The following is a 24540-nucleotide window of genomic DNA, read 5'->3' as shown; positions in this document are numbered from 1 at the left end:
TCCAGGCTTCATAGACCATCTCACACCTGTCCTTTTTGTAAAACTTATTTCTGAATTTATTTCATTTTTCTATTCTTTACATATGTGTGTGTTGCTGGTTCTTCTCTCATTTGTATTTAATAAACTTGCTCTTTTTGGGTAATGCAAAAAATCCTGGACAGATCTGCTCCAAAGTGGAGGTTGGATCTGGGAGGAAGATATCCAAACAGGAAGGGCTCCTTTGTAACATTGACCGCCCAGAGGGGTGGATGAATAATTGAGGGCAAAACTGTTCATGCCTCCTCCCTGGGAACTTAACCGTTTATCCATAGAGAATTAGTACAAATTGAGGAATCTCACCTGGGGAAAGGTCATAGAAACCATGACAAGAGGTAAGCTGCTTTGTGTAACTTAGGATTATAGCATCATTTGTGTAAAAACAGGCCTGACAGGTCTCTGCTGCTAAAGCCTACTCAGAATCTATATGAGTCTGACTGGTCTCATTGCCTTGAATCTTATGACATTTCAAGTGCTCATCCAAGTACATTTTAACGATTGTGAGGTTTCCACCTCAACTAACCTCCCATGGTATTTATTCCAAATCCTCATTACAGTCTGGGTGAAAAGACTTTCCTCAAATCCCCTCAAAACCTCCTGTCTTTCATTTTAAAGTTATGTCCCCTGTTCTTGACCCTTCAATTAAGAGAAGCAGCTGCTTTCTGTTCTCATTGCCTACACCTGTTATGATCTCGTACACCTCCATCAGGTTCCCCCCTCAGCCTTCTCCACTCTAAACGAAACAACCTGAGCTCATCCAGCTTCTCTTCAATGGTAACTTGCTCCATTCTGGGCAACATCCTGGGGAACCCTGTCTGTACGCCCTCCAGTGCTATCACATCCTTCCTATAATGCGGTGACCAGAACTGTACACAGTCCTCCAGCTGGAAGTAACCAAATTTCTGTACAGCTCCAACACCATCTCCTGGCTGTTATAATCTGTGCCATGACGGGAAAAGGCAGATGTCCCATATGCCTTCTTAACCACACTATTAATCCATCTCCTGCCACCTTCAGAAATCTGTGGGCAAACACCCAAGACCCCCCTGTTCCTTTGAGCTTCTCAGTGTTCTGCCAATTACAAAGTATTCCTTCTTCCAAAATGCATCACCTCACACTTTTCAGGGTCAAATTCCATGTGACCAATTCCGTTATATCCTCCGGTAATTTAAGACCTTCCTCCTAACAGTCCTTCACCAATCTTTGTGTCATCTGCAATCTCACTCATCATGTTTCCCCCACCCCCTGCCCCCCACCACCAAATTCTCATCCATATCATTTGTGAAAATCACACATAATAAGGGACCCAATGCCGATCCCTATGGAATTGTCAACATACCTGCTCCTCAGTTGCTTACTGCTTGTTTGGGGGCCTGTAATATACACCCATCAGTGTCACTGCCCCTATTTTTATTCCTGAACTCTACCTACTAAGCCTCATTTGAAGACCCTTTCAAGATATCATCCCTCTGTAATGAATATTGCGTCACCACCTTTTTTACACTGTGTCCTGTTCTGCCTGAAGATCCAATACCCTGGAATGCTCAGTTGCCAGTCCTGGCCCTCCCTCTGCCATGTCTCTACATAACAGCAACATTGCAATTCTACCTGTCCATCTATGCCCTGAGCTCATCTGTCTAACCTTTCAGCCTAACTGCAGAGACAAGCACAGGAATTCCTGGTACTCCACGAAGAAAATCATCAACAAACACATAGAGCTACACTCCACTGTGAAGGAAAACTGGAAGTAGGATAATCCAGCTCAACGGACACCAGAGTTTAAATGACAGGTGGGAAGACACAACAGCACTTCATCAGAGGCTGCACTGATGGTCTTAGCCAGCAAGATAATGAAACGAACAACAATCCAACCAACCACAACATCCACGATGTGAACTACAAATCTACTCTTAAAACCTTAGATGTCCATCGTAACTTTATACGTCATCAAACATGTCCCCTCTGCTCAAAGGAAAACAACCCTACTCCATCTAAACATAGACCCCCCTACAGTGTGGAAGCAGGCCATTTGGCCCATCCAGTTCACATCAATCCTCTGAATAGCATCTCATCTAGACCCACCTCCCTCACCCTGTCCCTGCATTTCCCATGGCTAATCCACCTAGCCCACACATTCCTGGAAAGTCAGGGTCACCAGGGCTGAAACATCAACTCTGATTTTCTCTTCACAGATGCTACCAGACCTACTGAACTTTTCCAGAAACTTCTGTTTTTTGTGCCTGGAAACTATGGGGCAATTTCCCATGGCTGATCCACCCAACCTGTACACCTTTGGACTGTGGGAGGAAGCCAGAGCACCTGGAGGAAATCCAGGCAGACACAGGGAGAATGCGCAAACTCCACACAGACAGGCACCTAAGGGTGGAATCAAACCCAGGTTCCTGGTGCTGTGAGGCTGCAGTGTTAACCACTGAGCCATCAATGTCTCTCCAAGTAACTCAGTGTAACTTGAAGATGATGCTTTCCTGCAGCTCCAGCCAGTCTATTGGGTGGGCCGTGTAGAACCGTATCCTGGAAGTAGAGTAGGTTATGAGTCCTGGGCATTGAGAGTGGGGGAGCAGAGCTCACCTAGTTACGCTGAGTAGTTACATTGAGTGATCAAACAGCGGCTCCCAGAGGGAGCCCTCACCTTGAGCTGCCTCAGTCATGGTCTGTAGCCCGAGGCGCAGCCCCTCCAGCCGAGGTCCAAACTCTTCCTTCAGGATCATACTCTCCACTCGCTCCTCGTAACTGGGGGGAAGGTCAGAGGTCAGGGGCCATCAAACACAGCACTGAGGTCAGCAGTCCACATTGAAAAGGTCACTTGACCAGAGGTCAATGTGCATTGGGTCAAAAATACACAGAACAAAATAGTGATGGAGCAGAGGTTTCTTAGACAGAGATGAGGAAACATTTTTTCTCTGGGGGGGTTGAGAGTCTTTGGAATTCCCTTCATCAAAAGGCAGTGGATGGGGGATTAATAAATGTTTTTAAGGTTGAGATAGATAGATTCCTGATGACCAAAGGGATGTAAGGTAATCTGGAACATACAAGAATGTAGAGATGAGGTTAAAATCTGATCAGCTGTGATCTTTTTGAATGATGAATCAGACCTGAAGGGCTGGGTTGTCTGCTCTTGTTCATTATCGGTATGTTTTAAGAATAAAGGACAGTGGATCAATGCCCTGGATGTTCCACCACTGAGTATATCAGGGAATCGAGGGATAGTAGGAGTGCATGGGAAAGTGGATCAGCCTGATTGTATTGAACGGTGGAGCTGTCTTGATGGGCCAAATGGTGTGTCAGTTCAAGGGTGATGGAAAGGGTCAGGAAGACACAGTGTCACCAGTGATTTCCTGACAGAGTAGGGGAGAACGGGTGAGGAGGTCCCAGAGGCAAGGGAGAGAGAGGGAAAAGACTCAGAAGTGGTAAGATCCCAGGGGATGGCTGTGGGGAGATGATGAGTTCAGGAAGGGTAGCACAAAATTTACATTAATCATGATGATGTGATACTGCGATAGAGATAATGATTCGACACTTCATTGTAATGGGACCTTGAGCAGGGAAGATGGCAACAGTGAGGGGGTCAGCTGGAACAATCAAACAGACTCTCAGTGTCTTTGGTGAGGAGAGGGCCTGGTGGAGAGACAGTACAAATAAACTAATGTAACCAGCACAGTTATTCTATGTACATAATAGAAAATAGATTCAACCCTCAATTTCCCTTCAGGTTTGTAATTACCTGATACCAATGGAATAAAAAATCCCTGCTTCATGATTTTTAGGCCGTCCACGTGTTCAAACCTCACGTTTCTCTGTGGGTGAGTATAAGTGTTGGGCTGTGATGGTATTTCGGGTATTTTGTGATAAGGACGGTGTGTGTGCTGGCAGTCACAGCATGTGGTCATTATCTCACCGTGCAGATGCGTTGCTACCTTCTAATACAAGCTCTAGCAAAAGGGAAGGAGCCGAAAGTCACTGCTGGAAATATGAGTATGATCACCCACCTGGAGATCTCCAGCATCAGCAGTACGAAGCGATCCGAGTCACAGAGACGATCCCGGTCTCCATCAAAATGTTGAAACTTCTTCACCTGTTTAATATAGCAACAGAGATCAACGATGGTAACAGTGATTACATCACAGGAAAAGGCTACAAACCAAATCCTTTTCAACAAAAAACAAAGAACAAAGAACAAAGAATATTACAGCACAGCAACAGGCCCTTCGGCCCTCCAAGCCTGCGTCGATCCAGATCCTCTGTCTAAACCTGTCACCTATTTTCTAAGGGTCTGTGTCCCTTTGCCCCCTGCCCATCCATGTACCTGTCCAGGTACATCTTAAGAACACTAATGTGTCTGCATCTACCACCTCCACTGACAATGCGTTCCAGGCACCCACCACCCTCTGCGTAAAGAACTTTCCACGCATATCTCCCTGAAACGTTCCTCCTCTCACTTTGGTGTGAACTAAGCCATTATGAAATTAAAGAATGGTGTCAAATTTAAAAAGAGGCTTAAAATGAGCAGCTACTGATCACCCAACTAACCAGCTACAAGCTCTGTGTGGATTGTGGAGCGGTATCCCTGACACATACAGAGTCTTCCAAAACCTAGAGCAGGTGTGAGAATACTAGTTTTACGGAGAAGAAGCAGACGGGAGGGAACAGCTGTCAAGGGACTGAACATGATTAATTTCTTCACTTTGTGGAACCTTACATTTCTCAAAAGTAACAAACTGCCATCTTCATCTGTTTTCATCTCAAGTGGGGGTGAGCTGCTGTCTTGAAACCCCTCAGTCTATGTGCTGAAGATAGACCCATAATGCCCTTAAGGAGGGAATTCTAAGATTTTGACCAAGTGACAGTGAAGGAAGTGGTCATGGGTTTGGGGGGTGCTGTGTGAGGAGCTTTGGTGAATTTCTGCAGTGTGCTGAGCTGATGGCACTGACTGTCAGTGGTGGAGGTGTGGATGTTGAAGATGATTGGTGGGGTATTAATCCAATGAGATGCTTCATCCTGGATGGTGGTGGGTTGTACCATGTTTATTGGCATCATGATGGTGATATCATTGAACGCCAAGGGACGGTGGTTAGATTTCCTCTTAGTGGAGATGGTCATTGCCCCGGCATTTGTGTGGCACGAATGTTACTTGTCAGCCCGAGTCTGGCTGTCCATGGCATTCACTGCTAGGGCCCAGGTGCTGGGATTTGAGGCTGGAGTGGACAGGGGCTTCACCACCAGTACAGGGTATGGCTGCAACCCTGTCTTGTACATGGCTCAGGGCAAACCAAGGTGCTAACAATACTGGCAGAGACAGATTACACTAGAACAGAGAAAAGTAGTTAACAGGTGGCCTCAGTGAACAGACAAAGTGATACTGTCTAAATTGTGTTTAACTGGCTGCAGTTTTTTGAAGAGGTAACAGAAAGGCTCAGTGAGAATAGCCGTTGATCTGGTGCACCTGCATTTCCAGAGGATACTTGATGTAGTGCCACACAATAGGCTTGTGAGGAGAGCTACAGGTCACAGTATAAAAGGGATGGGACCAATGTGGATACAAAACTGGCCGAGTGATAGGAAACAGACAGTGATGGTCATCGGATATCGTTCAGGCTGGAGGAGGGTTTGCAATGGAACTCCCCCGCGACCAGCAATGGGACCCTTGTTTTTCCTGGTAGTTATTAATGGCCTGGATCTTGCTTTGTAGGGGACAATTTCCATGTCTGCAGATGGCATGAACCTTGGAAGTATTGTAATCTGTGAGGAGGACAGTGTGGAACATCAAAAGGACTTTGGCAGTTTGGTGGAGCAGGCGGAGAGGTGGTAGATGGGCTTCAGTTCAGAGAATGTGAGGTGATACACTTTGGAAGAACATTGAAAGACAGTATAAAATCGGGAGTACAATTGTAAAGGGGGTGCAGGGGCAGAGGGAGCTTGGTCTATGTGTGCACAGATCTCTGGATGTGGCAGGACGGGTGGAGAATGCAAACAGTGTCCTTGGCTTTATCAATAGGGGCCATAGAGTACAAGAGGGAGGAGGTGATAGAGACTCTGCTTAGACCCTCAGTTGGAGGATTCTGTCCAGCTGTGGGCCCCACATTGTGGGAAAAATGTGACTGCTTTGGGGAGAGAGTGCAGATATGGTTTGCAAGGAAGGTTCCAGGGATGAGAAGTTTCAGTGAAGTGATTGAAGAATTTGTTTTCCTTTTAGGAGAGACAGCTGAGAAGAGATTTGATGGAGGTTGGTTTATAAATGATGAGGTGTCTGGACAGAGTAAATCAGAAGAAATTGTTCCCGTTTGTGAAAGGATTAAGGATGAGCGGCAACAGATTTAAAGTGATTTTCAAAGGCTTGTGACTTGAGGTCAGTGTGGTGCCTGAATGGTGGGGGAGCACGGCCCAGGGGGCACTCCAAAGGGCAGCAATTATCATTGGGTCTGGGGTTGGGGACCATGGGGGGGGTGGTGGTGGAAGCAGGGAAATGGCATTCAGTGGATTGCTCCTTTTGAGAGATAGCATGAACATGGTGGGCTGAATGGCATTCTGCATTGTAACAAGATTCTGTGGTAATGGAATGGGAGATCTTTACTGGTCTGTGAGGGAAAAGCTTGTAGTTTGGGGTGGGGATGTGGGTGTTAATTGCGCAGGAACAGGAGGAGGACAGTCAGTCCCAGCAAACCTTCTCCATGGGATGGTGGTTGATCTGTGTCATAACCCCAGGCCCTGGACTTGGACTGGCATCATTGAGTGTCATTGGAAGCGGCAACTATCCAAACTCTGATTTGAAAGAATTGGTCAAATCCCGATGTAACAGTGAGTTTGCACTGTGTGTGTGTGAGAAACTGTGTCTCATCTTCACTCCTGAAAGTCCTGCTTCACATTCTCAGTGCTTCTCACAGAGAGACAGCAGCTGTGATGGGCTAAATGGTCATCAGTAAAATATTCTGAAGCCAGACATTCCCAGTTACCTCCTCCTTCTCAGGCAGCAGCTTACGGAGTTCTGTTAGTTTCTCAGCTCCATAAGAAGCTCCTTCTCCATTCCGAATATCATCCAGAATACTCTCCACGGATCTAAAGGACAAGGACAATTCAGTAAATTCTCTCAAAAACAATTTCATTTCAGGATGAAAGCTGTGACCTTGTTTGAGAAATTACAATGTCCTGACAGCCTGGAATTCATCAGAACTGGGGAAATAGCACCAACACTTAATAAGAAAACCCACACTCACCGCGAAACTCCCAAAAACACCTGGAAAAACCACGCTCATCCAGAAAAACCTGGAAACACCCAGAAACACCCACCACCCAGAAACACCACACACCCCCAGAAACACCACACACGCCCCAGAAACACCACACACGCCCCAGAAACACCACACACCCACAGAAACACCACACACCCCCAGAAACACCACACACCCCCAGTAACACCACACACCCACAGAAACACCACACTCCCACAGAAACACCACACACCCCCAGTAACACCACACACCCACAGAAACACTACACACCCCCAGTAACACCACACACCCCCCAGAAACATCACACACCCCCAGTAACACCACACACCCACAGAAACACCACACACCCACAGAAACACCACAGACCCCCAGTAACACCACACACCCCCCAGAAACATCACACCCCCCCAATAACACCACACACCCCCAATAACACCACACACCCACAGAAACACCACACAACCCCAGTAACACCACACACCCCCCAGAAACACCACACACCCCCAGTAACATCCCACACCCACAGAAACACCACACACCCCCAGTAACATCACACACCCCCAGTAACATCACACTCCCCCAAAAACACCACACACCCCCAGTAACATCACACACCCACAGAAACACCACACACCCCCAGTAACAACACACACCCCCAGTAACATCCCACACCCACAGAAACACCACACACCCCCAGTAACATCACACACCCCCAGTAACATCACACTCCCCCAAAAACACCACACACCCCCAGTAACATCACACACCCACAGAAACACCACACACGCCCAGTAACACCACACACCCCCAGTAACAACACACACCCCCAGTAACACCACACACCCCCAGTAACATCACACACACCCAGTAACACCACACACCCCCAGTAACATCACACACCCACAGAAACACCACACACCCACAGAAACACCACACACGCCCAGTAACACCACACACCCACAGAAACACCACACACCCCCAGTAACATCACACACGCCCAGTAACACCACACACCCCCAGTAACACCACACACCCCCAGTAACACCACACACCCACAGAAACACCACACACCCCCAGTAACATCACACACGCCCAGTAACACCACACACCCCCAGTAACACCACACACCCCCAGTAACACCACACACCCCCAGTAACATCACACACCCACAGAAACACCACACACCCCCAATAACATCACACACCCCCAGTAACACCACACACCCCCAGTAACATCACACACCCCCAGAAACACCACACACGCCCAGTAACACCACACACCCACAGAAACACCTGGAAACACTATACGCACCAAGAAGGGCCCTGAAGCACTTGCAATCAGAGGAACGAGGCAGTGCCTGGAGAATGTGTCCCGGGGGATGGTAGTTAACGGACATTCTGCTACAGGACACTATTTCATCCAAACGTTCGTGCTCAGCACTTTTTCAGCTCTGTCCAGTTAGTCTCCCAGTCCCCACTCTCCCCTCAAGCCCTAATAATTATTTTCTGTTTTCATTTGTTTATCCTTCTAAAGGCTGTTATTTCATCTCAATCTGTTTGTTAACCCTCATTCAGTCTGTGCCCAAAACTTCTCATGCCCTATTTTTTGTTTAATAATCTCCTGAATGTGACTTTGTCAAAATCCTTCTGCAAATCTCAATGAATCAATTCACCAGTTCCCCCTTAACTATTCTGCTGGTTACATTCCTTAATTAAACTGCAATGGTTTTGTTAAATATGAATTTCCCTTCCTGAAGCGATGTTGACTGTGTCCATTCTAGAATGTTCCTGTCACTTACACCAGGCTAACAGCTTTCTTTATCTCCCCTTAAATAACTGAGTCACATTTGCAAAATTGCAAATTGGATTGTTATCTGAAAAGAAGTGATGTTTTGATTCTAGAACCAGTCTTTGTAGATCCATGTCAATTCAAACAACCACAGGACTCTGATAACTCTGAGCCACACGTTCTCCAAATGAGCAGCTCACCTTGTGTGATTTTCCAGTCTTTTCCCTGTAATCCTACATTATTTTTATAAGATTTCCTCATGTCACATTTACTAATTACTTTAATTCCATGTTGTCATGTTCCCAAATTTTCCACTAATTGGAAATCTCTCTCTGTCCAGGCTCCTAATGATCTGGAAAGCCTCTTGAACAAAAGTGCAGTTCTAACATTTTATAAAAGAGATAGATATTGTAAAGGAAGTTAATCTCTTTTGAAATACCAAGGTGTAGAGCTGGATGAACACAGCAGGCCAAGCAGCATCAGAGGAGCAGGAAGGCTGACGTTTCAGGCCTAGGCCGTTGTTCAGAAATGGGGGAGGGGAAGGGGGTTCTGAAATAAATAGGGAGAGAGGAGGAGGCAGATAGAAGATGGATAGAGGAGAAGATAGGTGGAGAGTTCTGAAGAAGGGCCTAGGCCCAAAACGTCAGCTTTCCTGCTCCTCTGATGCTGCCTGGCCTGCTGTGTTCATCCAGCTCTACACCTTGGTATCTCAGATTCTCCAGCATCTGCAGTTTCCATTATCTCTGATCTCTTTGAAAATAGCTTTCAAAAGACAGTGGACTTCTGTTGGGAATTCAACTGTGATCGGACCCAGATTGTATTTCTCTTCAGAGGACGAAAGACAAACTCATCAGAAATGGCTTTCCTGGATGGGGGGATAGCATTTCGGATTTCACAAAAAACATTTTTTTATTCACTCATAGGATGTGGGCATTGTTGGCTGGGCCCAACATTTATTGCCCTGTCCTTAGTTGCCCCTTGAGAAGGTGCTGGTGAGCTGCCTCTTGAACTGCTGCAGTCCCTCCTGCTGTAGGTTTTCCCACAAAGCCCTTAGGGAGGGAATTCCAGGATTGTTGAACAAGTAGCACTGAAGGGACAGCGATATATTTCCAAGTCAGGATGGTGAGTGGTTTGGAGGGGAACTTGCAGGGGGCGATAGTTCCCATGTATCTGCTGCCCTTGTCCTTCTAGATGGAATTGGTCATAGTTTTGGAAGGTGCTGTCTGAGGATCTTTGGTGAATTTCTGCAGTGCATCTTGTAGATGGTACACACTACTGCTACTGAGCGTCGGTGGTGGAGGGAGTGGGATGTTTGTGGATGTGGTGCCAATCAAGTGGCTGCTTTGTCCTGGATGGTGTCAAACTTCTTGAGTGTTATTTGGGGCTGCACCCATCCAGGCAAGTGGGGAGTGTTCCATCACACTCCTGACTTGTACCTTGTGATGGTGGGCAGGCTCTGGGGAGTCATGAGGGAGTTACTCCCGCAGTATCACCAGCTTCTGACCTGCTCTTATAGCCACTCTGTTAACATGGTGAGTCCAGCTGAATTTCCAGTCGATGGTAACCCCCAGGATGTTGATAGTGGGGGAGTTCAGTGCTGGTAACACCATCGAATGTCAAGGCATGGTGGTTAGATTGTCTCTTAAGAGAATAGCTGCCAATTAATAATGGTTCAGATCATTAAAAAGTTCATTATCTCACCTGAATGATAAACAAATAATGAGATAATTATAAACTTAATTACCATATCCAAAAGACAAGACATCTACACTCTCCAAACAGGGTTTATATCAATACTTCAGGATGTTTAGCCAGTTCAGGACAGCAGGAACCCACCAAGTGGAGCTTCTCTGAGCTGTATCTGGTGTAAACCTCTCCGTTTGGAAGGAAGGGGAAGCTAAACCACGCACTGCCCCAACACGCAGAGTCAGCAGTACCGTGTATACACACACACATACACACACACGCACACGCACGCGCACACGCACACACACACACACACACACGCACACGCAACACACACACACACACGCACACGCAACACACTCTCACACACACACACACACACTTTCATATACCAGCCCCTCGCAGTAAAGGCCTCTATCTGCCTTCTGTATTATGTTCTGTCTCTTATATAAGAGGTCGTGGTCCTGAAGGGGTTAGTGTAGATGCCCTACTGGCATGGCTCATTCTCCTGATGTCTCATGCAGTGTCTGGGAGAGGAACAGCTGGATTGGGAATAGTTCCCTCAGCTCCTGCTGGGGACAGCTGCCCAATGGGGATCTAGTCTCAGAAAAGTAACCTCTTTGTTATCTCAGGATGGAGCCTCTCCTGTGGACGCTGTGTGCTGCTGTTTATCATGAGCCTCTAGATCGACTCAGGATACAGCAAAGACAGTGGAGGATTGGTGGCAGTGTACTACCTCAAACAGCCCCTACCCAGTACCGTGTATTGGTATAGGTGGCAAAATACTACAAGGTGCCACAGGCCACCTGAGAAAATGATACAGCACCAGCAAAAGAACTTTATTGTCAGTCATAAACCCGAACAAACAGCCCCCTCTGTCCCACAGATATCAGCCCTTTTGGGATATTCTGTCTCCATCTCTCTCCATCTATCTCTTTCTCTTTCTGTCTCTCTCTCTTTCTCTCTGACTCCTCCGTCTCTCTCCCAAACACAGGAACATTTAATCTTTGGAGATAGTAAGAATTGCCGATGCTGGAGTCAGAGATAACACAGTGAGGAGCTTCATTTCAGGTCAGGACTCTTCTTCAGAACACAGCAGGCCAGGCAGGAAGGGTCCCGACCCAAAACATCAGCTTTCCTGCTCCTCTGATGCTGCCTGGCCTGCTGTGTTCCTCCAGCTCCACACTGTGTTCTCTCGAACACAGTATTCTCAGAGATAGTAAGGTCCTGACCCGAAATAGAACATAGAACATAGAACATTACAGCACAGTACAGGCCCTTCAGCCCTCGATGTTGTACCGACCTGTCATACCGATCTGAAGCCCATCTAACCTACACTATTCCATGTACGTCCATATGCTTGTCCAATGATGACTTAAATGTACCTAAAGTTGGCGAATCTACTACCGTTGCAGGCAAAGCGTTCCATTCCCTTACTACTCTCTGAGTAAAGAAACTACCTCTGACATCTGTTCTGTATCTTTCACCCCTCAATTTAAAGCTATGCCCCCTCCTGCTCGCCGTCACCATCCTAGGAAAAAGGCTCTCCCTATCCGCACTATCTAACCCTCTGCTTATTTTATATGTTTCAATTAAGTCACCTCTCAACCTTCTTCTCTCTAATGAAAACAGCCTCAAGTCCCTCAGCATTTCCTCATAAGACCTTCCCTCCATACCAGGCAACATCCTAGTAAATCTCCTCTGCACCCTTTCCAAAGCTTCCACATCCTTCTTATAATGCGGTGACCAGAACTGTACACAATACTCCAAGTGCGGCCGCACCAGAGTTTTGTACAGCTGTAGCATAACCTCTTGGTTCTGGAACTCGATCCCTCTATTAATAAAAGCTAAAACACTGTATGCCTTCTTAACAGCCCTGACAACCTGGGTGGCAACTTTCAAGGATCTGTGTACATGGACACTGAGATCTCTCTGCTCATCTACACTACCAAGAATCTTACCATTAGCCCTGTACTTTGCCTTCCGGTTACTCCTACCAAAGTGCATCACCTCACACTTAGCTTTCCTGCTCCTCTGATGCTGCCTGGCCTGCTGTGTTCCTCCAACTCCACACTGTGTTAATACCCAATCCATTGAGTTTATTCCACCAGCTGTGGTTGATCCGAGCCCTCTATCTATTGCCTGCCCTTCGCTCTCTGACTCAGAATGCTGACAATGAACATCAACCCCTGTTTTAATTAACGATGGATCAAGCGCCAATTGCATTTCACAAAGAGAATTCCAATCGTCGACCTACTGGGTGTCTGCAAGTCTCACTCTGGAAGTCTCTGGCTCATGTTAGACTCAACTGCAGAACCCAAGATTCCTCCTGGATCAAAGACCTGAACCATCCCCAACCACCACCTTCCTCCGCTTGGCCGAGCTTATCCTCACCCTCAACAACTTCTCTTTCAACTCCTCTCATTTTCTTCAGGTAAGAGGGGTTGCCATGGTTCCTGCATGGCCCCGAGTTATGCCTGTCTCTTCGTGGGGTACGTGGGAAATTCCTTGTTCCAGTCCTATTCTAGCCCCCACCCACAACTCTTTCTCCGATACATCGATGATATCATCGGTGCTGCTTCCCTCTCTCACCAAGAATTGGAAAACTTCATCAATTTCACCTCCAATTTCCACCCTGCCCTCACTTTCACCTGCTCTATCTCTGACTACTCCATTCCCTTCCTTGACATTTCTGTTTCCATTTCTTGGTATAGTCTGGCCACTAGTATCCATTACAAAGTCACTGACTCCCACAGCTACCTGGACTATACATCCTCACACCCCACTTCCTCTACAGACTCCATCCCATTCTCTCAGTTCCTCCGCCTCCATCGCATTTGTTCAGATGAGGCCAACTTCGACAAGGAAGCCTCAGAAATGTCCACCTTCTTCCTCAGCCAAGGATTCGCCAGCTCTGTTATCAACAGGGCCCTCAATCAGGTCTGACCCATCTCCCGCACTTCCACCCTCACCCCTTCTCTTCCCTCCCACAAGAGCGATAGGATTCCCCTTATCCTCACCTACCATCCCACCAGCATCCACATCCAGAAGATCATCTGATGCCATTTCCACCATCACCAGCAAGATGCCACCCCCTAGACATGCATTCCCCTCCTTCCGCAGAGACCAATCCCTCCAGGACACTCTGGTCCACACTTCCTTCAGCCTCAACACCTCTCCACAGCCCTACGGCACCTTCCCCTGTGACTGGTGAAGGTGCAACACCTGCCCATTTACCCCCTCCCTCCCCAGTATGCAAGGCCCCAAACATACCTTCCAAGTGAAGTAGCACTTCACCTGCACTTCCCAGATTCTGGCCTACTGCATTCGCTGCTCACAATGTGGTCTCCTCTACATTGGGGAAATGAAGAGTAGACTTGGCGATCGCTTCGCAGAACATCTACATTCTGCTCACAAAAAGGACCCTGAACTACCTGTTGCCTGCCAGTTCAATGCCCCACCCTGCTCCCTGGCCAACATCTCTGTCTCCGCTGGTGACAGTGATCCAGTGAAGCCCAGTGCAAGCTAGAGAAACAACACCTCATTTTCCACTTGGGGACACTATAGCCCTCCGGCCTCAAGATTGAGTTCAATAATTTTAGGGCCTAAACTCTCCCGTGTCCCAGTCCCCCACACCACACACCAGGCCGTGTTACCACATAGCCTCCCCCGACACACCTCCTGTTGTTAGTCACTGAGTCCCCATTAATAACTGTTCACCCTCCCAGCCTGATCGTTAGCCTGTCCAACTGTCTTTCTCTCTCTTTGGGCTCTATCCTATTGTTTACTCCCTACCCCACCAACATCCCTATTTTCTGCAGATAAACTGGCAATTTCCCAACCAGCGTCAGTTCTGAGGAAGGGTCACTGGTCCCGAAATGTTAACACTGTTTTTTCCTTCACAGATGCTGCCAGACCGGCTGAGGTTTTCCAGCAACTTCTGTTTTTGTTCCTGAGATTCCTCACCCTGCGGAGTGAAGAGTTTCTCTCCATGACTCGAGCTGTCAATATCGTGAAAGGTTCCATCAAGTTATCCCTGAATCTAATCAGTTCCTGGCCATACAGACCAAGGCTAGTCTGACCTGTGCTTGTGATTTAATCACTGAATAGCATATGGTGAATCTAAACAGCTCCTGCATCCAGTTATCATCTTAAATTATTGTTCATTGTCAATTGTCTGATCGTGCCCATGTTATTAATTTTAAAATGCAGCCTACCTAGGTCCTGCTGCCTTTGAACATGTTGTAGAGCCCAGTCTCCTGTGGAAGTCACTTAAACCTCCTCCCTCAGCCCCCCTCTCCAGATTCCTTCCATCCTATTTCACATGAACTGTCCCTCCTGGGCCAGAACTGTCCTCAAGTTCTGGAATCTGAAATCCTTCCTCCCCAGGCTGTCTTCACCATGACATTATTTTCGATTTCTCTCCAATCCAGAGGCTCTGACCTTTTGAAATCGGATTTGTCTGAAGCTCTTTCCCGGGGGGCCCAGCCTTTCCCTCCCTTTGGTCATTGGCTGTGAGATGGTCCAAGGCCTTTGGTTCTTCAACTTTTCCCAGGAGTTGGATATTTGGGATCCTCTGTGACCACAGAGAGGTGCACTGTCATTGCTGAACATTGTTCTCGGATTCAGTTTTAACTTGTTTTGTTATTGCTCTGTCATCAGCTCTGGCTGTTGTTGTTAAAACCAGCATTTGTTGTCTATGTCTAACTGCGCCTGAACTGGGGGCTTCGCTTTGCTATTCCAGAGGGTGGTTAAGAGCTGATCACATTGCTGTGGGTCTTGGGTCACATGTAGGCCAGACCAGGTGAGGATAGCAAATTTCCTTCACTGAAGGACATTAGTGAACCAGCTGGGACTTTCCTGCTGTTCGAAGATAGTTCCTTCATTGAGAGTCAGTTTGAACTCCAGGTTGATTGATTAATGTAAATTTCAGTAGTTGTTGAGGCAGGGTTTGAACCTGTGTCCCTGACACATTAGCCTCAGTTTCCAGATTGCAATCTCCCCCCAAATGTTCCAGCCTTTCTCCAGTTCACTGCAGCCCTGGGTGCAGATACTCTCCAGGAAAGCACCGGTCCCTTCCTCTGCCTGGCTATAGAAGTGACCACTTCCAGTTCCCCAGTGCCCATCAAACTCCAAACCCTCCAAACAACTGGTGGGACCAGCAGGAAGCCTAGCCTCTCTATGCCATGTGGAGCATGGCTAGTTTCCCAGGAGGCCTTAGAGTTGTAGCGACAGACCTCCCTTCATTGTGATTGGTTAAAACAGCCGCCTTAGACATGGGCTTATGGCCCCATTACACATTACTCAGTTTTCAATTCATATAATCATCGAGTCATACTGCACAGAAACAGACCCTTCAGTCCAGCTCGTCCATGCCAACCAAGTTTCCCAAGCCACACTCGCCTGCGTTTGGCCCATATCCCTCTAAACATTTCCTATTCATGTACCTCTGCAAATGTCTCTTAAATGTTCTAACTCTACGAGCATCTATCACTTCCATAGTTCTGAGGAAGGGGCACTGGGCCTGAAACGTTAACTGTGACTTTTTCTTCACAGATGCTGCCAAACCTCTTGAGCTTTTCCGGAAACTTCTGTTTTGATCCTGATTTACAGCATCTGCAGTTCTTTCAGTTTTTGTCTATCACTTCCTCTGACAGTTCATTCCACATGTGAACCACCCTCTGTGTGAAAAAGTTACAGTCCAGATCCTTTTTAAATCTTTCTCCTCTCACCTTAAGCCTATGCCCTCTGGTTTTGAACTCCCCTAATACTGGGAAAAGACCTTGTCTATTCACCCTATCTATGCACCCATGATTCTATCAACCTCTACAAGGTCACTCCACAGCCTCTGATGCTCCAAAGAAAAGGTCCCAGCTCATCAGCCTCTCCCTATAACTCAAACCCTCCAGTCTCAGTAACATACTTATAAATCTTTTTTCTAGTTTTCTTGTTCAATAACGTTCTTCCTATAGCAGGGTGACCAGGACTGTACACAGTACAGGACTGCAAACATGCCCTAACCAATGTCTTGTACCACTGAAGCCTGATGTCCAACTCATGTACTCAGTGCTCTGACTGATGATGGCAAGTGTGCCGAATGCCTTCTTTACCACCCTGTCCACCTGCCACGCAAATTTCAGGGAACTATGTACATGCACCGTTCGGTCTCTCTGTTGGACAACACTCCCCAGATCCCTACTATAAACTTGCCTAAGTCCTGCCCTGGTTTCTGTTGTCAAAATGCAACACCTCACATTTAATTCAATGAAAATCCATCTGCCAGTGGCTCTTCCGATCAAGATCCTGTTGTGCTCTAAGGTAACCTTTTTCACTGCCCACTACACCTCCAATTTTGGTGTCATTCACAGACTTACAAAACATGCCTCCTATATTCACATAAAAATCACTATTTTAAATGACGTACAACAGGGGTCCCCCAGCACCAATCCTTGTGGTTTACAACTGGTCAGAGGACTCCAGTCCTGGCAAAATCCTCCATCACCATCCTCTGTCTCCTACCATCAAGCCAATTCTGTATCCTATTGGCTAGTTCCCCCTGGATCCCATGTGATCTGACCTTACATACCAGCCTACCATGCAGAACCTTGTCAAAGGCCATAGTTAAGTCTATATAGACAACATCTACCACACTGCCATCATCCATCATTTTGGCCACTTCCTCAAAAAAGCTTAATCAGTTTATTATTAAATAGCGAAAGCAAACTTACCAAGGACTAAATTATTCACTTTGGTGTAACAGAGATGGGAAATGGCAAGAAGTAAATGTTAGATACCTCAATAAGGAGCCTTGAGAAAGGTGGTCTCAGATATACTGACTGACCGACTGTTACCTTTTGAATTGTTTCAGGAATATACTAAGGTTCATACTCTTCTTGGCATCCAAGATGGAGACCTAGGAACAGAAAGCATCGGGCATTAGAGTATTCCCCAAAGCACTGCCTTCCTCCCTGTCTCAGGGATGGCAGAATCTACAACAGTCATGCCCACAATAATTGACACCAATAGGCATTAATCACAGCCAAGCAGGTGATAATGGTTCGATTCTCAGTGTCACTGGGGCAATATACTAGAAAGAATGGCAATGAGACTGTCCCAGCTTCCTATGGACTGCGATAATAGGGTCTACGGATACTGGAGAATCTGAGATAACAAGGTGTAGAGCTGAATGAACACAGCAGGCCAAGCAGCATCAGAGGAGCAGGAAGGCTGACATTTCGGGCCTAGACCCTTAATCAGAAATGGGTTATGAAGGGTCTAGGCCTGAAACATCAACTTTCCTGTTCCTAAGATTCTGCTTGGCCTGCTGTGCTCATCCAGCTCTACACCTTTCCATGGACTGGTGGTTCAAGAACGTAGCTCACTACCACCTTCTCAAGGAGCAACAAGGGACAGGCAATAAATGCTGACCCAGCCAGCGATGCCCACATTTCATGATTCATTTTTCAGGGAAGTACCTGGCCCAATCAGAGTCAATCTGCCTGGTTAAAAATATAAACAGAGTCTGGTAGTTAACTGTCAATGATCATTAGTTGGTGCGTTCTCCATGACAACACCCCTACCATTCAGAATCAGCAGTTCCCTTTCACATTGTATTACGTACATGCATTTCCCACTTAAACTGGCACGCTTGCAAATTGTCCTGATGAGTGCAAGGCAACACATTTCAGAGAAATGAATCTTTGTTCAGTAACATTCAGGTTCTCACTACTAAACAACAATATCCTGGCAATCTGGTTTGAACACTGGGAGACTTGAAGAGTCGTTTCTGCTTGGAATCAAGAGAGGGAGAAGTCTGCACAGAACAAGTTGCCCAGCTCTGAAGCACCTTTTTGCTGAAGTCTGTGTGAATCCTAATTGCTCAGTTGGAAGAGAGTGACTGATAAAAATAATCAACAGTATATTTCCTGAGCAAGCTGTGTCTGCCAAGACCTGAGAGAATGCTGTTATCCTCAACAGGATAAATGTACTTAAACAGAATTCAAGTCCACACTTCTGTGTGAGAGGTTTATTTCCGTTAGGTATTCCATTAAAGTCACACCCTACTGATCACTAGCTCCCCACTTTTGAATGCAAACAAATCAACTGCAATGAACTTTTCATTAATATATCCATCACCTGTTCTCCCGTTCCATTAGGTCTCAGGCATTTCTTCAGACCAGATTAGATAGTGGCAGACTCTCTCAAGGCAATATAACACCATTTGGCCCCTTGAGCCCATTCCACTTTTCCCAAGGATTATGGAATGATCATGGCTGATTCGACATTGCATGCATCCAATTTCTAAATACATTTTTGCAGTTCACTGTCAATCATATTAACTGGTCCATTCTCGATCACAATGCAAAGGGGTGAGAGGTTATTGGAAATGTGGATTTGAGGTTGTAATAAGATCAACCACAATTTTATTAAAGTAAAGGAGAATATTCAAGGGGTTGAATGGCCTCCTCCAAGCCCTCATTTTTATTTTCTCTCGTTCATAACTACCATCAATTGTTGTAAACACATGTCTGGCTCACCACAGTCTTTCGGGGAAGGAACTCTGCCATCCTCACCTGGCCTGGCTTACATGTAACTCCAAAATTTGATTGACTCTTAACTAAAGTTTCCTCTAAGCTGCCAGCTGTGGTTCTGGAATTGTCCATGCCAAAATGGAGCTTGAGGACCCACACAGATGGAAAGAACACTAGAGGGAACACTACTTTTAACTACCTTCTGGACAATAGAGATGGACAATTAACGTTGGTCTAGTCTAGAGAGCCCCACACTCCATGAAAACATAACGGGTACATTCGAATCACGCACAGCCTTCCTGTCTTTCTCCATTTCCTCTCCATCCCATTGGAATTCTGTAAGAGTCAGGATGTGTTATTGCTGTCAAAGGTCACTCACCTGTTCCACTCCGTTTCTCTGGGGAGAATTTGCTCGGAAGCTCCTCCGGACACTTAGTGTTTTCTGGTCATCCCTACGGCCAAACAGCTCCTCCATTCTCTCAGTGTCAATGGCAAAATGTTCCGGACATTTCTCAACAGTCCAGATGTTCTGTTTCCCAACTACACGGTTCTGAGGAAGGGCTTCCCAATTAAACTTCCGGAGTGTGGAACGTCGAGTCACTCTGGATCTCTGAATCCCTCCCACAGGAGGGGGAGGCGGTGGGGGCCCAGGTCCAGGAGGGGGGGGAGGTGGGGGTGGAGGTGGGGGCGGCAGAGGGGGCAGAGGTGGGGGAAGGGGTGGTAGTGGAGGAGGTTGAGGAGCAAAAATCCCAAATGGAGTGTCCTGAGGGGTGGGGGATGTTTGCCCTTGGTTACCAGGCTGGGAGTCAGAGGGCAGTTGTCCTTTGTTACCAGGCTGGAGGTCAGAGGGCAGTTGTCTTTGGTTACCAGGCTGGGGGTCAGAGGGCAGTTGTCCTTGGTTACCAAGCTGGGGGTCAGAGGGTAGTTTTCCGTGGTTACCAGGCTGGGGGTCAGAGGGCATTTGTCTTTGGTTACCAGGCTGGGGGTCAGAGCGTAGTTGTCCTTGGTTACCAGGCTGGGGGTCAGAGGGCAGTTGTCCTTGGTTACCAGGCTGGGAGTCAGAGGGCAGTTGTCCTTGGTTACCAGGCTGGGGGTCAGTGGGCAGTTGTCCTTGGTTACCTGGCTGGGGGTCAGAGGGTAGTTGTCCTTGGTTACCAGGCTGGGGGTCAGAGGGCAGTTGTCCTTGGTTACCAGGCTGGGGGTCAGTGGGTTGAGTTGTTCTGGATTTTTCAAGGCCTGAACTCATTGTTGCCATGGTTACAGGGACCGTTCACAAGTTCTTCTAGGAGTAATTCCAGAAACAGATTAATTCCAATCACATCAAGGCCAGAAAAGGCATCTTTCAGGGAACAGCAGAGAGTTTAAGACCAATTGGAACGAGAAGCCATCAAATCAACCAAATTCCTGGAGAGGGAAAGACATCCCCGTGATCAACAAGAACAACTTACAACTTGATAACACCTTCACCACAAGGAAACATTCCAAGCTACTTAATAAAAACCGAAAGAACTGCAGATGCTGTAAATCAGGATCATAAACAGAAGTTGCTGGAAAATCTCAGCAGGTCTGGCAGCTTCTGTGAAGGAGAAAACAGAGTTAACATTTCAGGTCCAGTGACCCTTCCTCAGAACTGATTATTTCCAAACCACTTCACAGGGGCGTCACAAAGAACATGTCACATCAAAACACACGAGGACCACACATTGAGAAGCTCAGTCAAGGTGGAAAGAGAGAGATAGAAAGGTTTAGGCAGGAAATTCCTGAGCTCAGGGCCCAGGAGCTGAAAGCATGGCCACCAATGTTTGTGGTGGGAACGATGGAGAGTATTGAAAATCAGGGAATTTCTAACAGCGCCAACCCCGGGAGATGTGAGTGATGAGGAAACACGGTTTACCTTCATCCCATTGTCTATGTTGAGTCTTCCTTTCACAGAGTCCATCTAATTCCCAGTTCATCTCATTTCCAATGAATGGAGCACTTTTATAGGAGACAGGGTCTGAGTCCTTGCAGGAATTCGGAATATATTTAACACAAGTAATGGATCTGAAACACCTTGGGCCTAAGCTCAGACTGACAGGAAGGGCTGAGAGTCGAATACGTATGCAGAGCAGTGAGTAAGACTGAGCTGAGTTTATCCCTGAGGCCTCCACACCCACTTGTATTAACCCACACAGCACAGATAACTATTTCTAGCCGGAAACCAGCCCAGGTAATTTAAAGGGACAGGCACATCCTTCAACAAAACAGCATCACGGAGTCTTAGACCCAGTTGAGTGACGGGGCAGAGTGTGTAAACAGTCTGATAGTGTGTAAACAGTCTGATAGTGAGCTCCTGGATCAATCACTCTCCCAGTTCACTAGCTGGGGAGGGGAAACTGGATTGCACTCAACATTGCATACCTCCCACCCCCAAACACAGACTGGCCCCTCCCCACCCCTGCCCCCACCCAGGTACAGACTGAATCCCCCCATTGAACTGAGTAGAGATTGACCTCCTCACAACCAACAGGAACAGACTGACCCTTCCCCCCAGCTTCCTTTCACCAGACCTGGCGTCAACGCCTCTCCTTCTGGGAGTGGGGATTGTATTCTCATTGAGGGGCACAGAATCTAACCAGCTACTGACTCCAGGGAAATATGACAGCCCACGGGAACTATAAGAATGGCTGCAGTTATTTCCCTGAGTCATGGCATAGATTTATCCCTCAATGTCAGAAAAACAGGTAAACCAGGGATTATTTAATTGCAGTTTGTGAAATCTTGCTGTGCATTAGGCAGTTACTGTGTTTTGCACCTTAGGCCAGTTACTGTTTAAACGTATTTCATTGCCAGGAGCTGTCCAGAGCACTCTGTGATTACATAGAATGTTTCATCAATGCACACCTCTATTTATCTGTCACAGATGCTGCAAGACAGCTGTGAAACTGCAAATACTAGGGAGAGAAGTTCCTGCATATGTTCATTGTAAGCCTCAGGGAGTCAACTGCTCCTTTAAGACAAATAAGTTGGCTTGACACAGACTAACAATGAAGTTGGGTGGAAAGATAAATGAATGAATTATTGAAAAATCCAAGATGGTGGCCAGACTAGATTTGTGATATCAGTTCAATGGAATCAAGTTGTCATAATTTATTAAAGTCATTAAAAGAAAATCAAGTAAAACATCATAGAAGGATTTCACAATTATGAAAATAATGCGTACAAATAGTGACAAAATACTTTCCTTTTACTTTACAGAATACAACTGAAGGGTCTTCTGTTTTCTGCAATTTGCACCAAAGGTCGGTGATAGAATGACAGCAGGTTGAGTGACAAATGCTCCTTTTTTGTCCTCCATCAGTGGTGCTAATTGGTGACCTGCTGAATTTCATGTCCCAGAGGTGTCCCAAATGTTCCAGTTTTTAAAGTATGCACATTCCCCAGTTTCTGTGTTCTTCAGACCCAGAGTGACGAAAAGTGTGGACCAGGATTCAGTTCTGAACAAGAATCACTGTTTATTACAGATATATAGATTCCAGCTACAGGTAGACAATCATAAGCTATTAACACAACTCTTATTGTTTAAAAATCTCAAACCCCTTATAAACACTCCCTCATACACACATCCCTCCACACACCCAGCCCCAATTCAATGAGAATGGTGGGCAGAGGGAAGGAGAAGGCCGTTCATTGGGACCTTGCCACACAATTGCTGAGAGATCCTTCTGCCAGATCGGATCTCCAACTAATTACTTAAAAGTTAAGAGGTTACAGCAACTGATGAGAGGAACTAATGTGGCTGTCTTCAGAATTGAGAAGGTTTTTATTACGAAGCAGAAATATTCCTTCCTTCCTTTCTAGAGTTTTGATAGCTCTGCCCTAAAGTTTTCATCCACAAGCTGGTCATGTCCCTGGAGCCCAGACACTCAGCTATTGGCAGGCAAGGTAATCTTTTCCCATCAGAATCTAATAACTGTTTTATAGACCAGTCAGCTACTTGTTACCAGCCAGATATTCATTTGTACAAAGCCACCTGACTGCAGTTTGCCTATAACTCTGTTTTCCCCACAGTTTGAATCAAAACTGTGTAAACTGCATTTAAAATGAGGGTCTGGTTACTTTTTTAAAAAATGCAGACAATCCTTCAACAATCCTTGGTTTTAAAGCAGTCCTCTTCCGTTTCAGACCACAATCAAAAACTTAGGAAAATATAGAGATGCAATGTTTACATTTGGAGAGTTACCTGACATGATGTTTGCAGGAGTGGTCCTGTCCAGCCTCAGCACTGAGAGATAGAACCTTTCATAGAACCCTACAGTGTGGAAACAGGCCCTTCGGCCCAACAGGTCCACACCAACCCACAAAGCATCCCACCCAGACCCATCCCCCATGACCCACACACCCCTGCACACTACAGGCAATTTAGCATGGCCAATCCACCTCACGTGCACATCTTTGGGCTGTGGGAGGAAATCAGAGCACCCGGAGAAAACCCACGCAAACACAGGAAGAATGTGCAAACTCCACACAGACAGTCGCCCGAGGCTGGAATCGAACTCAGGTCCCTGGTGCTGTGAGGCTGCAGTGCTAACCACTGAGCCACCGTGCCGCCCCTAAATGCTGGAGGGCAGTGTGTTTCAGACAAAAAGCAGTGATAGAACTGAATAACAGTCCAGGCTTGAGAAACTGAATCGCCTCACTGTTTGCTGATGCCAGTGTTATTACAATACTGAGAGAATGCAAACAGGTTTGAACAGGTTCATGTTCCACCCTCTGAACAGTGCGAGCAATCTTCCTCTCGCACACTAGCTGGCACCGGAGAGTACTCCCTATTCCAGGACTCCTGCAGCCTGGGAATCGGGAATAAGGGGTTACATCAGGAAACGCCATGGGCATCAGACTCTGAGCATCTGGGGTCTACACACTAGGTCCCAAGGTGAGGGTTTGGGGGTTAGGGGTAAGGAGAGAGAATTTCTTTTTTTTCATCTGTAGGATGTGGGAGTCATTGCCTGGGCCCAGCATTTCTTGCCCCGTCCCTAGTTGCCCCTTGAGAAGGTGGTGGTGAGCTGCCATGTCCGAGTCCATGTGCTGTGGGTTGACCCACTATGTCCTTAGGGAGGGAATTCCAGGATGTTGACCCAGTGACAGGGATATATTTCCAAGTCAGGATGGTGAGTGGCCCAGAGGGGAACTTGCAGGGGGTGGGGTGTTCCCATGAATCTGCTGCCCTTGTCCTTGCAGATGGGAGTGGCCTGGGTTCTGGAAGGGGCTGTCTG

The 24540-nt window shown here is 46.9% G+C and overlaps 1 protein-coding gene across 1 annotated transcript in view; it reads right to left on the bottom strand.

Annotated features, from left to right (window-relative positions):
• LOC125453505 (FH2 domain-containing protein 1-like) overlaps positions 1-21372 on the bottom strand; it is a 110370-nt gene extending 88998 nt beyond the window's left edge. The window contains exons 1-6 of the mRNA XM_059646975.1: positions 21180-21372; positions 19665-20689; positions 17606-17667; positions 7005-7107; positions 4044-4129; positions 2687-2787 (exon numbers count right to left, since the gene is read on the bottom strand). Of these exons, the coding sequence (XP_059502958.1) occupies positions 2687-2787; positions 4044-4129; positions 7005-7107; positions 17606-17667; positions 19665-20540 (1228 nt within the window). The 5' untranslated portion in view covers positions 20541-20689; positions 21180-21372. The remainder of the gene's footprint in view (positions 1-2686; positions 2788-4043; positions 4130-7004; positions 7108-17605; positions 17668-19664; positions 20690-21179) is intronic.
• Between the last annotated feature and the right edge of the window lie 3168 nt (positions 21373-24540).

This window comes from Stegostoma tigrinum, chromosome 6 (genome assembly GCF_030684315.1).
Source record: "Stegostoma tigrinum isolate sSteTig4 chromosome 6, sSteTig4.hap1, whole genome shotgun sequence".
Classification (NCBI taxonomy): Eukaryota; Metazoa; Chordata; class Chondrichthyes; order Orectolobiformes; family Stegostomatidae; genus Stegostoma; species Stegostoma tigrinum.
Note: the sequence above shows the minus strand (reverse complement) of the source record. Positions and strands in the feature narration are given on the sequence as shown.